The following is a 15,604-nucleotide window of genomic DNA, read 5'->3' on the forward strand; positions in this document are numbered from 1 at the left end:
ATCGCTTGCGACACGAAGAGATGGAAGGGTTAGTGGGTTGGTTGCGTGCGACCCCGTACCGGTCGTCTGCGAGATCGATCTCGCATTTCGTGTTCAAGTAGCATCATCATCGTCCCTCTTCCACACTTCCGCTGATGGGACATGCGTGACATACATTGGTTGACATGACCACATGGGAAAGAGGGGATCGTTGTGCGAAGCATTCGTCTTCTTAGGAGCGAATAGTAGACTCACAAAGCTGCAAATCCATAACGACGTCCCCCCTGTTGACGTGCAGTGAAACTGGAACGTCCGTCACCGCTGGATCAGTACCTCTGGTCCAACCCACGTTGTCAGCTGGTAGACTTCGCATGCGTCGCACGTCTCCAGGTCGAGTAAATACCCGGCATGCCATAGTGTTCTCGAGCATCGTCTCGTGACCGTGGTGCGCCAGCGTGGCACTTGAACCACCCTATCTTCACATTGCAGGTCCTCCTTCGCCCTCCGTCAGCAAGCCTCATTATTGTCTTGGGTGGGCCTCTACCCAGCGCCAATGTATGCCACACTCTGATGTGCTTATCGAGAGTGTGGCATTCGACCTCACTCTTCCCGTCGTATATTGCTCTTAATGTACGACACTACCGAAGCAATGCATGTGCACTAGGGATCAAGCAATCTCGATACGTGTAACTTCGCGCCAGCGACTAACCAGCTCTAGTCTCTCGCGAGCCTCCATGTAGCCTCGCTTGCGGCGCCAAACCTTCAGCTCTAGCAATTAGCCTCCTTCAGGCCTCGGCATATAATCGCGCGTATTGAATGCTCGCATGGTGGAGCCTCAAATGGCCGCGAAGGAATCGTGGTCGGGTTTGCGGGTCAAACCCTCGACTGTGTTGACCGAAGTCTCGATCGGACTGCACAAGCGCTTAATCATGCACCATCATAGGGATCTCTTTCATATTTGATTTCACTTAGCGGGACATGAGTTGGGCCGTCCGAAATTATGGCAAGCTGCTTATCAATTGCTCTCGTCTGTCATCCCTGGAGGGGTATCTCCTGCGTTCTAAGAGGAAAAATGGAACTAGGTTTCGGATTGATGAACAAGCTGACCAGATAGCAACAAGCAGCTCTTACAGATACGAGAATGACAAAGCTTGCGTTCCAGCACCTGGCACTCTCAAGCACAGCAGCAAACACAAAATGGAGACTGGCCTGTCGCGTCATAATATAACAAACAGAAGCGTCATATAAAGCTAACCACCCATTTCTCTGACATCTCATACTTCATGCAGTGCTCCGAGGCCGTACCGCCAAGCAAGGAAGATCCATGTTCAGCTTTACGCTTTGTCCGCATTAACTGTGTAGAGCCTGCCGCGGATGTACGCCCCGCCTTCACGGGCCGCTCAAGCGGAGGCGCCTGGCGTAGCCGACACGGGTTTCAGCAGCAAAAGCAGTCATAAATCGAAGCCCTATTTCCTTGATGCCATCAGGTTGGATCTGAAGGACGCAAAATCGATTAATGTTGATCTTAACACGAGCAGATTGAGCCTTCAAGCATTCACTGAAGCAAAATCATGCAACCGGGACAATTCTAACGAAGCCACTAAAAGTCCATGTATCTCAGAAGGAGATGCGCAGCATGGCTTGCTCGTGTGCTGCGCATCACCACCCGAGCAGCTGCCAAAGATCTCAGCTGTCCTGGCTGACGACACAGACGCAGGCGTAGCCGAAGCGCCTGACGGCGACGCTTTCTGTGCAGGACTCACCACTCCAGCCCTCGTAGCCGCAACGGAAACGCGGTTGCTCTGGCTGCCAGGTGTCTCTTCGCCTGCGTCGGTACCGGCAATGAGCTCCAACGCAGGCTCACCTACCACAGCGCCTACTCTGTCTGACGAGCAGATTTCAAGCCCATGCAGACCGGCCGCATTGGGGCCACCCATAGGGTCTAACCTGACATTGCCTTTTAAGCTATCTCGACCGGTTTGCATCAACGGGCAGCGACGCAAGTCTTTCACATACCTTCCCAGACAGCGGAGCGAGCCCACTCCAGGCAGTGCTGAGAAAAGTGGCAGAAACTCTTGGCTGTCACTGTCCATGAAGCCAGAGATGCAGGCAGCTGACAAGTCAACCAAGGAGGTACAAGGCGGCTCTGGCGCGAGCGAAACCGATCTCCACATTCGTTCAGCCCCACATGCTGTGGAATCGGACCGAGAGCAACCGAAAGATCATTTTCCGTCTCTTCTCCGCAACTTGAGTGCCGCCGACAGGTACGAGAGAGCTATTCGCCCGCCATTGCCATCGCCATCGTCACTGCCGACACCCATCTTGTTCGGCATCTGGTCTCAAGCTTCACCTACGCCGCCCAGAAGGCAAAGTCGATTGTTTCCGGGGACTGACGCTGCTGCTCCTGCCGACTCTGAAGTAGAGGCTGAACTTCAGCAGATGCCAATGGATCACTTTGATCGTCGCTACGACGAGCAGATTGACCCTGTGCACGACCCTGTCCACTGCGAATTTCCAGACGGTGATGATGAGACTGTGGCAGACGGGCCTGCTGCAAACCGCTCAAGCGCGACGCAAGCCCCAACATGGGTTGGCGGGACAATGGTCCGGACGCCTTCGGCCACCTACCATGCGCAGCAGCAGCAAACACTGCAGCAAAGAGCGGTACCTGGAAAGCAGACACAAGCGCCGCCGCAGCAGGAGCAGCAGCCACAACCGCAACAGGAGTTCAAGCATCCTCCGAAAGCTGCGGGCTATCCGGCGGAGGGCGAGAAAAAGCCCGGAATAAAACAATTCAAGCAGGCCATGAGGAGTGTCCTCCGCGGAGTCAAGGTGCGTATCCCACAACGAAATAGTGCCAATGCCACTTGACTGCAGGTCGATTATCAATTGCCCCTGCGCTCCTGCGGATTTTCTTGCGTTGCTAGCGTTCGTAGCCCCACCTTCACATCGCATCGTCGCACTTGCATTCGCATTCACGGCCACACTTGCAACAATATTCAGACCGCACGCCTAGCCATCCCCATATCATAGGAACAGTATCTCTTCAACGCTCCCTGTTGATTTTGCACCTGGCCAGCTCAATGTACTTTTCACCCTCCCCTCATAAGTGCACACTACACATGTGCATCAATGCTGCACGCCTCTAAAAGTTGATCCGCGTCGGTTGATATTAGACGAGGGTCCACGCGTCGCCTTGTTTCTTGATGTTGATCGGCCGCTTCTCGTCCAGGCTCCTGCGGCCTGCCTCGAGAATGGCGGTGGTAGCTACGGTGTCGTGGATAGTGGGTAGCTTACCAGTGTAGCTTTGTGCATCCCTGCGGCCGCTGTTGATCTCTGTGCACGCCCGGATGAAGAGCTCGAGGGAGCGGTAGCCGTAGCCTGTCTGGCCGTCAAAGTAGCCGTCGGCGTCTGGGGCGTATTTCATGTAGAATGGATTGAAGTCGGTGTTTCCTGCGCCGGCGCCTTCCTCGCGCACACAGCTGTAGCCGCGGCGCGACTGGTTGAGCTTGAGCTCGCCCTTAGTGCCGACGTAGTGGAAGTGCTGCTCGGAGTGCACGCCAGCGCCCGTCGGTGCGGCCCACGACGCGGTGAAGACACCCGTGGCGCGGCGGTGCGCGAGCGGCTGTTGCGTCTTGGCGTCGAGGATGGCGTAATCGACAAGCAACGTGATGTTGTCCTCCGTCTCTGGCGGGCAGTTGAACGGCTCAGCGTTGGCGATGCCCAGGGCGCCGTTGGCCATGACGCGCGTCGGCACAGCGCGCTCCTGAATGTACCAGTCGAGGATGTCCACGTGGTGGCTGGAGAGGTAGTACGAGATGTCGCTGTCCCTGCCTGCCCATGCTTTGAACGTCTCAAGCTGCGTTTTGGGTTGCGACATGTACGCGTAAAAGTACGACAGGTCGCCCAGGTCCTCTCGCGCCTTGTCGCGCGCGTCGGCATACGCCGGGTCGAAGCGCTTGTGGTGTTCGACAAAGCAGAGCACGCCTTCCTCCTTTGCGATCCGCGCGAGTTCCAGGTGGTCCTTGAGCGTCTTGACAGCCGGCTTGGTGACGAGCACGTGGATCTTGCGCTTCATCGCGTACACGGCGATAGGGAAGTGCGTCGTGTCGGGTGTGAAGATGGTGATGGCGTCTCCTGGCTTGAGCTTGTCGATAGCTGCCTTGTCTGCGCAGGGAAGGGGGCATGAAAGAGCGTCAGATAGAGCAGGGCGATGCAGATGCTGCATTAGCTCGGAATGCCACTCACAAGCCTCAGGATCCCTCTTCCCGGGTTCTGGGTACGCAGTGAAAGTGGTGTCCATATCGCGGTATTTGTTCTCGATGTTCTGCGTGAGATGGTTGCGAATGCCGTCGAATTTATCGCCGTTGGTGCCGACCATACTGATGTCCTTGCCGAGCAGGCCGCGCCGACGGAGGTCGAACATGGTCAAGCCGACGACACCGACCTTCTTGTCTGACTTGGAGGCGCCGGTGCCGACAAAGCCGGTGGTGTACTCGCCGATGCCGCAGCATAGCACGTTTGGCTGGCTTTGGGCGTTGGGCATGGTTGCGTTATGTGGGATGAAGCAGAGGAACGTCGTTTTCTGTGTCGTGTCGTCCGTGTTTTAATCACGGACTGCCGCCAGAACAGAACGGAACGTGAAGAGCAGAGCGCAAAGGGTAAATTGAGAGAATGAAGGATGCTATTCTCTGCGCGAAGGTAACATGTGACCTCTCCTTACCAACTGAGGTGAAGCTTGAGCCACTCTACGTTGTCTTCGTCTGCAGCTGGCAAGCTCAACCCGAATGGAAACATAGCAGCAAGTGTATCATGGTCACGACGACGATGACGACGTCGTCTTCGAGAGCGCAGCCCATCGTCCACGATGAGCATGGGGACGTGGTGACCGGTCCGCTCTCGGTGTGGAGAGAACAGGAGCTCGTGGGGGGGAGGGGGAAAGGGTTTGGAGGCACAAGGGCAGTCTTTACTTACTAGCATCCGGCCTACATCAGCGCGGGAGGCGAGGCATCTCCCCCTCATCATCGTGGGGAACGGCGGGCAGACGGACGAGCACGTGACACACAATGCGGATCCAGAGCAACCCACTACACGATGGAGCGGAACTCGGAACGTCATGGTGAGATGACGATGACGCCAGTCGATAGATTCCCATCACATGGAACCTTTGATTGATATTGATCACCGCTCCCGTTGATCCGTTGGTTGCAGAGCATGGAGCACTTCCCAAGTTTCTGCCACCAATCATCTCACGCTGAAAGGACACGGTCTCGCAGAGCAAACCCCAGAAGGTAAACCAACGGCATGGCGCTGCAACCATCGCTACGTGCGCTGCAGCTCGGCGCAACCGACGCACCCAACACGCTCGAGTTCTACATCGACTATGTCTGCCCCTTTTCCCGCAAGGCGGTCCTCGGCCTGCGTGACTACGTCATCCCGCTGCTCTCATCAGGCCAGTTCAAGCTGATCATCCGGCCATATGTACAGCCGTGGCATTGGACGAGTGTGCGTTGTAGCATAGGGCCCTATGCTGGCTATGTACATCCGTGCGAGCCCGGCCTCGCGCTGTGACTTGCTTGTGCCATTAGACTGACGCATAGATGCCGTTTGGCTGACCAGACGCTCACCTCTGAGGGTGCCCTCGCAATCGCCAAGCTAGCCTCACACAACCCGCCCGAGCAGCTCGCAGACCCGTCACGCAACGCCTTCTGGCTGTACACCGTCGAGCTCATGGAGAAACAGGAGCAGTTCTTCGAAGCCGCCGCGCGCTCCAAGTCCAGCGACGGCATCCGGCAGGAGCTCACCACGCTTGCCGTTGGACTTTTTGGCGGCGGCGGACAGGGCAGCTCGGCGTCCAGCGGCCAGGTGCACCTGGACATCCTCCGTGGTCCCCAGGGTGGCGTACCCCTCGGGCAGGCCATCAAGGACCTGCTACGAGTCGCAAAGGTTGGCAATGCCGGCAACTCAGTCGGCGCCGACGTTAAGTACTGCGTGAGTATAAGCGAAGACGCATAGTCTCCTTTCATAGCTCATCCCGCATCCGATTGACAATGACAACACCTTTGATTCCAGAACAAACTTGGCCGCCAGAACGGCATCCACGTCACGCCAACCGCGCTTTGGAACGGCGTCGTCGACGGCGCCATCTCCTCTTCGTTCAGTCAGAAGGAGTGGAGGCAATGGTTCGAGCAGCAGCTCGGTCCGAGCAAGCTGTGAATGCGTCGGACACACAAGCCCAGGCTATAGGCAGAGTTTCATTTGAAAACGGATGTACTGATCTGGTGGGCAAGCAGGCTCGCGAGCACGCGCAGCAGGCACAGGTTGCAATGCGGACCACTACATGATGACGAGACTCGATGTTACACACGATAGATGCGGTAGCCAAGTTAATGGGAAATATTGGGCTGCTGACCGCAGCGCGCAGAGATTAACGCGTTCGGCGGTTGTATACTGCTTCCGTCAAGGACGAGTCTCCGATCTGCTCGACCATCATTTGTTCATCGACGGCCGACTTGGCACGGAGTTTCCTGAGGAACACAAAAGCAAACATTTCGTCGATCGATCAGCCGATGCATCAAACGTCTTTCATCTGCGTCCGCATGACGCCGCACACTGACCTCTTCTTCTTGGGCGAAACGCTCTTGGCCGGCAGCGCGATGAGGCTGACATTGCTCTGCGAGTCGAGCGACATGCTCACATCTGCAGCAGCTGCCATCGAGGCGGGCGACTTGTTCACTATCGACGGACTCGATTCGGCGAGCGGCTGACTCGTAAATCGGGACGGGGCTTTCGGCTTCGGTGTTTTCATACTAGCTGTCGAGTTCGTCGATATCCTGGAGGGCGCGCTGGCGGCAGCAACAGGGGCCTTGGCAGCCTTGCTTGCCCGCGGCGTCTTAACGCTTTGGCGCCGGGCGGTGGCGGTACTGGCGCGACTGCGCCTGCCTGCCGTTCGAGCTTCGAATGAAGATTCACCATCATCACTGATTTCCGCGGCGTTTGCGTCGAACGACTCGTCCTCCGGGTCATCAGTTTGGATGTCGTCGATCGACGACTCCTCTTCGTCCTGCGGAGAAGAAGCTCCCACATCACTACTGATGTTTGCACTGGACACGCTGATGTGGCTGTGGCTCGACTCGAGGGGCTCTGTTTCCTTTTCATCATCTGTGTCTGCTGCATCCTCCCCGAACTCAGTAGCAGAGTGCTCCGCCTCGTCGTGCTCATCGAGGCTGATGCTTGCAGAGTCGATCGAAGCAGACGAAGTGTCCTGGCGACCAGTGTCGGCCGATACAAACTCGACCTGGCTGTCATCGGATGAGGTGAGAGGGGGTGACGCCTTTGCCACACGTTGCGGAGGCAAACGTCCCGGGCGCAGCAGCGGACTATCGCCCAATTCCATCGAGTCGCCAGCGTCGTCATCAGCTGGGAGCAAGGCAGGCATCGTGCTACGATGCACAAGCGGCGTCGGGTCAGGCGAGGCCAGGGCGACGCCTCCCATAGCCGAGACGAGCGAGTCGTCCGCATCGCTCTCGCTATCGGTAGTGGGGTCGATGGAGCTCGCGACCGTCGAGTCTGCGATGCTGTCATTTGCGCGATGAAGGCTCGATTTAAGAGACATGAGAAGGTCCAGCTTCTTGTTGATCAATTGCTCATTCATCGCCTCCTGTGAAGTAATGTCATACGCGACTCTCAGCACCCACGCCTGAACTCGGGAAATGTGGCCCTATGAGATTCTTACCTCCTCCAGCATGCGCTTCGACCACATGTCTGTCATATCTGCAAGGCGCATCTGCATCTCATCGGCCATTTCTTGGCGCACATCATATTCTATCTGAGCACAACGTGTCTCGGCTGCAAAGAGCTGAGCGAGGCAAGTGGGAATTGCGTCAGGGCGTACTCCACCCATAGGATACTGAGGACGATTTGGCTCACCCTCTGTCGAAGTTCTTCGCACTTGGTAATGAGAAGGTCCACAAGAGGATCTTGAGCCTCGTCATCGTCATCGCCACTCTCTGCAGGCAGTAAATAAGACACGTCAGAGTCTCTTCTCTTTAATCAAGGACGTAGGGAGCACTCACCTTCGATGATGGTGATGTCCCCTTCGTTGCTATCGTCGGGGATGATCATCTGCGCCTGAGCCAGCTGCGAAATCCTGACTGGTGGTACTGAGCTCTTGCCCTTTGCGTTCTGCTCGGCAGATGGCAGAAGGGAGATCTTGGTTGGGCTTCTGGGGATGGCCGCTCGCATGGCGTTCGGTGCACCTCTGAGCTGCTGCACATCTTTGACGGTCGCGCTGAATTTCATTACCTGTGCGTTCTCATAAAATCCACCGTCGTATGGGTTCGCGGTGATGATCATGACGGTCTTGCCCTCACCGACAAAGTACGTCTTGAGTAGAGCGGTCAGCTTGGAGCTGTTAAAGGGCACGACCTCCGGCTTGGCAGTTAGATTAAAATTGCCTGTAGACAACGACTGCGCTTTGGTCTGATTGGCTCTGAGCTTTTCGAGGCAGTGACCGAGGTTCATCAGGGACTTGTTGATGTTGCCCGCCTCTTTCATCCTAGCAGCGTCCGTAAGCTGGGTGTTGGCCATGCGCTCGCTGCCCGCCAGGTCGACGATGCTCATCCGGCTGGTGCTGTACATGGCCTCGCCTACTTCCCCGCCGTGCTCGCGGATCACGCGCACGGTAAAGACTCCGTGCGAGCGAGAGCTGACCCGATTCGCCATCGTGCCGAACACGGCGCGATTCTGCTCGCCGCGCTTGATCAGCGCACGGGCTTCCTCCGCTGAACAGACTTGATGCTCCGAGAGGCCGACTGCGTATTTGCATTGACCTTCAGGGTCGCCTGCAGAGTCGCTGTCATTCTTGAGCGGCAGAGCATGGCGCGTAAGTGACACGGCTGCGCTGCTTGTCGAACTCGGAAGACCACCTGAGCCCCCGGTAGCAGCAGCGGCAGCTAGACTCCAATTACTTGCTCCTGTAGCGGAGCAGCCACGCACACTCTCGCTGCGACTCATGCCGCAGGCTGCACTTCCACCAGCGGCAGCTGTTGTCGGTGTGACGTCGAGCAGATCGTACAGCTTTTCATTGTAAACTTCGAGGTAGCTGATCCACACACTGTATCGGTAGTTACGATCGACTTTGACCGAAGCTTGCTCGCGCTCATATTCGTTCAGCGAGCCCGTAGTGGAAGAGAGGAGACGCTTGCGCAAAGGCGGCAGGCTAAGAGGGTCGAGTCTGTCGGGCCTGTCGCTGCTAAGGGCTGTGGCATGGGCGTCGTTATCATCCTCGCTCAGCTGTTCCACTCCGCTCAAGCCAACAGGCCGAATCTTGCTCTGGCCAAGCAGCCCGTCCAAGCTGTTGAAAATGGTATCGAGCGTACGCGGCAGCACACCTGCCTCGCCTTTGCCGTTCCCACCGTGTATCGTGTAGCTTTTTCCGCTGTTCGTCACGCCATAGGTGCAGTACAGTCCGCTCTGGCCGTTGTTCAACAAGTCGGTGATCATGGGAAGACATGTCTCCTGGAAGAAAATCGCCTGCGAAGAAGACGGTGATAGAGAGGCTGAGATGGAAGGTCGAAAGATTTTGTTGAACGAATAGTGTTGAGCTTGGCGTGATCGCTGGGCCGACTGTCCAGAGGCATTCTGACCGGGCCGGAAGGAGAAGCCTTAGCAGGTTTGCCTAAATTAAAGAGTAATGCACAACTTACGTCTTTAGGAGGGGTCATAATGATATCTGTGTCACTCGTAACCTCGATGTAGGGCTCTGCAACACCCCCATTTCGGCTGACGTCGAGTGCTGGACGCAGGCGGAGGAATGCCTGCGATATCAGAAAGAACAAATGTCAAAGGAGTGATGCAAGATGCACGCTTAAGTTTTGTCCCTAAAACTCGCCTTGATTGGCTCTGCTCCGTCCCAAATACCAGCTGCAACACTGGGGAAAGATACAATGACTTTACTGATTGGGGTGCTGTTGGTGCTTCCCGCCTTGCTGAAAGCATTTGTTCCTCTGCCCTGTGTCTTAGATACCTTCTTCACAGGAGATCTTGCCCCCGTCGGGGTGGCAGTCGAGCCTCTGGAGGAAGCAGCACATGCCCTGGTAGACCCTGCACCAGCTCTTGCCTTGATTGGACTAGACCCTGGTGGAGCCGATGCAGAGGTGGTAGCGCTCATGTTGCTGACTCTGCTAGTCGGTGCGGCTGAAAGTATGGCAGAAGTTGTGCTGCCACCGCGCATGAGGCGATTTCGAGGGGTAGGAGGAGGGCCCATCAATGCAGACTCCTCGCTCTTGGATGGAGACGAGGACGTGGTCCTTGAAGAGCCACGCGCAGTAGGCGTTGGTGGTGCTCCTGTTCCTGCGAGACGCGGCATGGTGGTGTGTGATTCGCGTTAAGGTCAGGTCCACGACCAATGGAACGCGCAAGACAGGTTGTTTACGTTTGGCTCCAGACTGTAGCAATCCTTGCTCTCGAGGCTCCGATTAAGCGTCAAAAGCCATCAGCCATGTTGCACATTCTCCGCACTTCCTGCTGCAGACGGACCCAGCTTGCGTTGTGGACATTTTCGTGATTGATGCGGTGATGCCTGATGACTGCCAGATGAGAATAACACTTGCGCGGACGGAATTGCGTGTCGCGTTCTGGTCACGTGACTTGGATGCTTCCTGTTCGCGGCGCGGTCAGCGCGTGATTGAATATATTACTGCACCGCAAGACCCTTTCTCCTAGGGCCGGAAATCTGGATGGAATGGTCGGACGTCAGTCAGTTGGTTACATGCGGTTCCAATTGGATGGAAGGCGAGGAGAGTCTACCAAGGTGCTGCGAAAAACGGATTCAATCACGTGACCCATGCGTATTCAGCTCTGCCACGGCAATGGTCCGCCACACCCGAGCCATCAGCGTTCTCGCTCTCTCTCATTACTCATGCTCGACTATGCTATATATGCGTTTGTATGCTCCTCAGACGAATTTCTCCCTTCATAGTGTGTCTGTCTGAGGATTGGTCTACTGTGAGCGCCTACTGTTGCAACAGAAGCCTTCGCTTTTGGAGAGGGCGTCGAACTGCGCGTGCACATTTGCGGCTGCCATCGCTATCGCAGCTGAGGAAGTGCTCGGTAGTTGCGGCGAGAGCGCGAGCGGCACAAGCTACCGCAGCTTAACGAAAGGTCGTCACATAGTTCGCTAAGGGGAACTTCTCAAGATGGCTGGCTTGGGCGCCGGGGAAGCGGCGGCCCTTGGTAATGTAGACAGTGGATATGTGAAGCAGAACAAAGGCAACGTTCACCACAGGAGCGGCTATCCTGCGCCATCATCAGCGATGGCAATGGACGTCAAGTTCCCTGCGAACCGCGCCAAGTCTTTCCATGGTATTTCAGATCTCAAAGGCAGCGCCTTGTTCGAAGAGCAGCGCCAGGACCCGGGTTCAACAGAGGATGCGGGAGGAGCAGTGGTTAACCCTTGGGGATCGAACACGAACACCCATGGCGGGAACAGTACCTCCAAAGATTTTCAATCGAGTAGCTGGAGCCATCCTCAAGGCACGGAACATATCAATGGCGATGTGGCTTTTGAGTCAGGACGCCAGGGCATCTCATTTTATGGTCATCCCCAGGGTCACGGTACCAAGCCGAATGCAAAAGGGAAAGGGAAGGCTCGAGATGCGCCGCGCCTCTCGTTACCACCTTGCTGCGCTTCCACTCATACGGTAGGCGCGGGACTTGACGGTCACCCCAATGTGTCAATTGGTGGCCTTGGCTGGGACGCTCTCGAGACGGGTGAGCGCTGGAATGCAAGGTCGTTACGCCGTGGAGAGACCCCGCTGGATCGAACGATCGACCAAATTGGCGTGGGGCGCTATCAAAAGACTCTACTCCTCCTCTCTGGACTCGGGTATCTGGCGGATAATATGTGGCTCCAGGGGATCGCCATTGTGCTGCCGCGCGTACAGGATGAATGGGATGTGCCGGACCAATGGATAGGCCTGCTTTCGAGCTCTACATTTGCAGGTATGATGGTCGGAGCGTTGGCGTGGGGAAGTTGTGAGCGCAAACATGAGCCCCTCCGCGAGCAGCTGCTCGCACGCACTGTGGCTCTCTGATCATCGCCCTCATGTTTCTTCTGTACAGACTCTGACTCGTATGGCCGCAAAGACGCATTCAACGGAACGCTCTTCGTAACCGCCATCTTTGGCTGTCTCTCGTCCTTCGCCACATCGTTTCCGATGCTATGCTTCCTCACATTTCTGCTCGGCACAGGTGTTGGTGGCTCCATGCCGACAGACGGGACGCTCTTCCTGGAGAATCTGCCCAAGAGCAAGCAGTACCTCTTGACGGCACTCAGCGTCTTTTTTGCTCTAGGGAGCGTCATCACGAGCCTACTCGGTCTCGCTATTATCCCGGAAAATAGCTGCCCGGAAGACACAGACTGGAATCCGGCCGTGCAGTGCGACACACAGACGCAGAACCAGGGGTGGCGTTGGTTGCTGAATGGACTTGGCTTCGTCGTGAGTGGGCATGGTCCATACTGTGACCGTCAAGCTAATGTCCCTCGTTACGCAGACTTACGTTGTCATTTGACGTTACAGACCGTCTGCTTCGTGATCGCCCGGCTGATTTTTTTCAAACTATTTGAATCGCCCAAATTTCTCGTCGCTTCTGGCCGACATCAGGAGGCGCGCGTCGTTCTTCAGCAAATAGCAGCATTCAACGGCAAGCCGTTACCTGTCAGCTTGCGCGATGTCGAGGACGAACAGAGGCGCCATGCGGGCTCCGCGCAGAGGGATAGTCGCCCATTCAGAGGGTTTTCCTCACTATTTGGTGGGGACGGAAAAGCGAATTCACCGGGATACGATGCTCTACCGACCGAGGATGAAGAGCATGGCAGATCTGAGATGGAAGAGGCTACGCCTTCTCAGTCTCTTGATCGTCCGTCTATCGAGGCTGCGCAAGCTACGACAAGCAGCATGCACATACTATCTCCGGCAGCGCCACTGCCGCTGCCGCTGTCGCCTCCGCCTGCCTTCGTTCGGCGGCTGCTACCTGCCAATTGGCACACAGGCTTAGCAGATTTCTGGGCCCGCTACACGCATCTCTTCGAGCCGCACTGGCGCCGGACGACTATTCTGGTTTGGGCGATCTGGACACTTGTGTCGCTCGCGTTCACCATCTTTAACGTGTTCCTGCCCAAGTTCCTCGAGGCGCGCCTTGGTGCCGGCGGCAGAGGCAATGGCGGTACCCCCAATGCTGCTCCTGGAAGCGACGGTGGCTTGCAGTCGCGCAAAGACGTGATGCAGGACTATCTGCTGTATGCGCTCGCCTCTGTGCCCGGCTCGCTTTTGGGCGCGTGGATGATCGAGACGCGGTTGGGGCGCATTGGGTCGATGGCGCTGAGCACGGCGTGCACGGGCGTGTCGATCGCCATATTCACCGTGGTGCGCTCGCGCGGCGGGATCGTGCTTTCGAGCATGCTGATCAGCATCAGCGCCACGACAACGTACGCGGCCATCTACGGCTACACGCCCGAGGTGTTCACAACGGACGTCAGGGGCACGGCGTGCGGCAGCGCCTCGGCGCTCAGCCGGCTCGCAGGCATCGTCGCGCCCCTCGCGGCGGGCGTCTTGATCGCGATTGACATCAACCTCCCGCTCTTCCTCAGCATTGCGCTCTTCGCCGTATGCGTCGGCTGCATGCTGGCACTGCCGTACGAGACGCGGCGGCGACCGGATGCCGATGTCGATGCCGATGCTGATATCGATGCTGCTATTGGAGTACAAGGCGATGCCGAGGTGGGCATCAACGCAGGTGGACATTAAAATGGACATTAAACAAGAACTTGATCGCAGTCCTGTAGCATACACCAAAACATGACAATGTGTCGTATTTTGGACGACCAAAGACGACAAAAAGATTACATTTGCTTTGCAAGTGGAGCCGCCTGTATTCCCTTTAATCTAGCTTCCTGTTGTCCTTTTCGCCGCCGAGCATGGGCGCATGCTTGTCGTTGCCGTTCCAGTACATGACAAGCTGCACGGCAATGACGGCGTTGAATACAGTGGCGAGCGCAAACCCCCAGAAGAGAAGCGCGTCGTCGGTCTCGGTGAGCGTCGTGAAGACGCGCGCGACGGTACCGAGCAGCTGCGCAAAGACGACGATCGAGCTGAGCTGCCCGGGGGCTTTTCGCCGATGCAGCTCGAGAATCTGCGGCACTTTGGACATGAGCGAGATGGGGATCGTCATCGCTTGTAGCAGCGAGAGGAGTGAAATGGAACACAAGGATGGTGTGAAGAGGAAGAGCGATAGGAGCGCCATGAGCGTCGCGGCGATCAGCAGCGCCGCCGAGCGCCTGCTTTTGGTAGCTGATGCGGAAGACGCTGGAAGCGATTTGACGGGCGAGTATGCGATGATGAGCAGCGTGATGACCATATCTTATAGTCAAGTGGGAGAGAGGAAAGGTGCATGTCAGCCATGTGCATACTTGTGTGGATACGACAAACCCACTCTGCACGGTCAAGCTCGCGTTCTCTCCGTAGGTGCTAAAGGGAATCTGCCTGCGGTAGGCGTACGCAAGACTGATGGTATACGCGAGAACCTCAAGGATGTACATGCTGAGGCTGATCCCCCTTGCGGATCTGCTGTTGACGATCTTGAGGATCTGGGGGACCTTCATGATGGATCCAAAGACGACGATGCCCAACCCCAAGCTCTTGGATAGCGCGAGGTGGAGACAGTACTTGGAGCTAAGGTCGATATTGTAGACAAGCTTCGTGTAGCATTCCTGTGCCCCGAGTGAGGGGAAGCAAAGTGACGCGCCAGGTCAGCAATGCAAGAGGAGAGTGCAAAGGGCACCCACCGCGGTACTGGAATCACCTGCCCAAGGACGGCGACGGCGGGATCTCGAACGAGGGCGGGCAAGTTCCGCGTGAACCTCTGGGCAGCATGTTGCCACCCAGCGCTGCTGGCGGCTGCGGCGCTTCCCTGCGCCATCCTGTCGGTCAGCGTTCCCAGTGCGGCGAGGTCGAGCAAGCCCTGCGGGGTGTCGGCGGCGGCGTGGTGGATGGACAGGGGGATGCGCTCCAAGTTGGCCAGTCCGCCGCCGGCTGCTCCACCTTCGATGATGATGCCCTGGGAAACTGTGGCGTGTTCGTGCGAGAGGCCCGAGGCAAACGCGGCGTGCGCGATGTCGAACGTTGCGCTCGCTGCCAGCGGCTCGCCGGTGATGCGGTCGAGGGCGGCGGGTGAGGGTAGAAGGGCGGGAATGGTGATTGCGGACCTAGGGGCCGGGGGAATATTCGGGTGCTCAAAGTTGTGCCGTGCCAGTTCCAGTTCCAGCGTGAAGAAACAATCCTGTTGCCGCCACAGAAGATGGACCCAAGCTGATGCGCTTGTGGTCTGGGATTCGCAAGTCGCCCTTTGCACAGATTTCAAGCCATACCATATCCACTACATGTCAGGATGCTGGGAAGGCGGCAGTAATGCAGCTGCAACCCTACTTGGATCCTGGTGCCCAGTCCACCATTCCATCCACGTTGTCCACAATATCATTTCGCCATCGGCGCCGCGTGCTGGGGGCCATGTTGAGTGAGAGTGCACGGGCCATGCGTAGAGTGCTCCAGGGCCGTGACGAAAGGAT

At 56.9% G+C, this 15,604-nt stretch overlaps 6 protein-coding genes across 6 annotated transcripts; 3 read left to right on the plus strand and 3 right to left on the minus strand.

Moving 5' to 3' along the window:
- The first annotated feature begins 928 nt into the window (after positions 1-928).
- K437DRAFT_133156 (uncharacterized protein) lies at positions 929-3,001 on the plus strand. Its single transcript, XM_013390330.1, has one exon. The coding sequence runs from the start codon at positions 1,354-1,356 to the stop codon at positions 2,848-2,850; it is 1,497 nt and encodes a 498-aa protein (XP_013245784.1). The 5' UTR covers positions 929-1,353; the 3' UTR covers positions 2,851-3,001.
- K437DRAFT_133152 (NAD(P)-binding protein) lies at positions 3,001-4,713 on the minus strand. The gene is made up of 3 exons (XM_013390331.1): positions 4,703-4,713; positions 4,228-4,596; positions 3,001-4,146 (listed from the first exon to the last, which is right to left on the minus strand). The coding sequence occupies exons 2-3, from the start codon at positions 4,523-4,525 to the stop codon at positions 3,152-3,154; spliced, it is 1,293 nt and encodes a 430-aa protein (XP_013245785.1). The 5' UTR covers positions 4,526-4,596; positions 4,703-4,713; the 3' UTR covers positions 3,001-3,151.
- Positions 4,714-5,191: 478 nt separating this feature from the next.
- Positions 5,192-6,372, plus strand: K437DRAFT_253588 (uncharacterized protein). The gene is made up of 3 exons (XM_013390332.1): positions 5,192-5,484; positions 5,599-5,970; positions 6,052-6,372. The coding sequence occupies exons 1-3, from the start codon at positions 5,284-5,286 to the stop codon at positions 6,193-6,195; spliced, it is 717 nt and encodes a 238-aa protein (XP_013245786.1). The 5' UTR covers positions 5,192-5,283; the 3' UTR covers positions 6,196-6,372.
- Positions 6,307-10,647, minus strand: K437DRAFT_253590 (P-loop containing nucleoside triphosphate hydrolase protein). The gene is made up of 7 exons (XM_013390333.1): positions 9,872-10,647; positions 9,687-9,797; positions 8,055-9,621; positions 7,909-7,988; positions 7,715-7,837; positions 6,597-7,639; positions 6,307-6,506 (listed from the first exon to the last, which is right to left on the minus strand). The coding sequence occupies exons 1-7, from the start codon at positions 10,346-10,348 to the stop codon at positions 6,407-6,409; spliced, it is 3,501 nt and encodes a 1,166-aa protein (XP_013245787.1). The 5' UTR covers positions 10,349-10,647; the 3' UTR covers positions 6,307-6,406.
- Positions 10,648-10,952: 305 nt separating this feature from the next.
- K437DRAFT_253591 (MFS general substrate transporter) lies at positions 10,953-13,838 on the plus strand. The gene is made up of 3 exons (XM_013390334.1): positions 10,953-12,015; positions 12,103-12,479; positions 12,561-13,838. Exons 1-3 carry the CDS (start codon positions 11,178-11,180, stop codon positions 13,785-13,787), a joined length of 2,442 nt encoding a protein of 813 aa, XP_013245788.1. The 5' UTR covers positions 10,953-11,177; the 3' UTR covers positions 13,788-13,838.
- Positions 13,839-13,853: 15 nt separating this feature from the next.
- On the minus strand, positions 13,854-15,154 carry K437DRAFT_133248 (mannose-P-dolichol utilization defect 1 protein). Its single transcript, XM_013390335.1, has 3 exons — positions 14,833-15,154; positions 14,473-14,749; positions 13,854-14,399 (listed from the first exon to the last, which is right to left on the minus strand). Exons 1-3 carry the CDS (start codon positions 14,956-14,958, stop codon positions 13,921-13,923), a joined length of 882 nt encoding a protein of 293 aa, XP_013245789.1. The 5' UTR covers positions 14,959-15,154; the 3' UTR covers positions 13,854-13,920.
- Positions 15,155-15,604: the final 450 nt, after the last annotated feature.

Source organism: Tilletiaria anomala, assembly GCF_000711695.1.
Source record: "Tilletiaria anomala UBC 951 chromosome Unknown K437scaffold_5, whole genome shotgun sequence".
Lineage (NCBI taxonomy): Eukaryota > Fungi > Basidiomycota > Exobasidiomycetes > Georgefischeriales > Tilletiariaceae > Tilletiaria > Tilletiaria anomala.

Excerpts from the sequence above, each read along its gene's own strand:
- K437DRAFT_133156 (XM_013390330.1), top strand. The coding sequence starts at position 1,354 with ATGTACGCCCCGCCTTCACGGGCCGCTCAAGCGGAGGCGCCTGGCGTA.
- K437DRAFT_133152 (XM_013390331.1), bottom strand. The coding sequence starts at position 4,525 with ATGCCCAACGCCCAAAGCCAGCCAAACGTGCTATGCTGCGGCATCGGC. Across the intron at positions 4,147-4,227 it reads GAAGAGGGATCCTGAGGCTT|ACAAGGCAGCTATCGACAAG; the intron begins GTGAGTGGCATT and ends TTCCCTGCGCAG.
- K437DRAFT_253588 (XM_013390332.1), top strand. The coding sequence starts at position 5,284 with ATGGCGCTGCAACCATCGCTACGTGCGCTGCAGCTCGGCGCAACCGAC. Across the intron at positions 5,485-5,598 it reads AGCCGTGGCATTGGACGAGT|ACGCTCACCTCTGAGGGTGC; the intron begins GTGCGTTGTAGC and ends TTGGCTGACCAG. Across the intron at positions 5,971-6,051 it reads GCGCCGACGTTAAGTACTGC|AACAAACTTGGCCGCCAGAA; the intron begins GTGAGTATAAGC and ends CTTTGATTCCAG.
- K437DRAFT_253590 (XM_013390333.1), bottom strand. The coding sequence starts at position 10,348 with ATGCCGCGTCTCGCAGGAACAGGAGCACCACCAACGCCTACTGCGCGT. Across the intron at positions 9,798-9,871 it reads ACGGAGCAGAGCCAATCAAG|GCATTCCTCCGCCTGCGTCC; the intron begins GCGAGTTTTAGG and ends CTGATATCGCAG. Across the intron at positions 6,507-6,596 it reads GTTTCGCCCAAGAAGAAGAG|GAAACTCCGTGCCAAGTCGG; the intron begins GTCAGTGTGCGG and ends TGTGTTCCTCAG.
- K437DRAFT_253591 (XM_013390334.1), top strand. The coding sequence starts at position 11,178 with ATGGCTGGCTTGGGCGCCGGGGAAGCGGCGGCCCTTGGTAATGTAGAC. Across the intron at positions 12,016-12,102 it reads AGCGTTGGCGTGGGGAAGTT|ACTCTGACTCGTATGGCCGC; the intron begins GTGAGCGCAAAC and ends TCTTCTGTACAG. Across the intron at positions 12,480-12,560 it reads TGAATGGACTTGGCTTCGTC|ACCGTCTGCTTCGTGATCGC; the intron begins GTGAGTGGGCAT and ends TTGACGTTACAG.
- K437DRAFT_133248 (XM_013390335.1), bottom strand. The coding sequence starts at position 14,958 with ATGGCGCAGGGAAGCGCCGCAGCCGCCAGCAGCGCTGGGTGGCAACAT. Across the intron at positions 14,750-14,832 it reads TCCTTGGGCAGGTGATTCCA|GAATGCTACACGAAGCTTGT; the intron begins GTACCGCGGTGG and ends CTCGGGGCACAG. Across the intron at positions 14,400-14,472 it reads CGCGAGCTTGACCGTGCAGA|ATATGGTCATCACGCTGCTC; the intron begins GTGGGTTTGTCG and ends CTTGACTATAAG.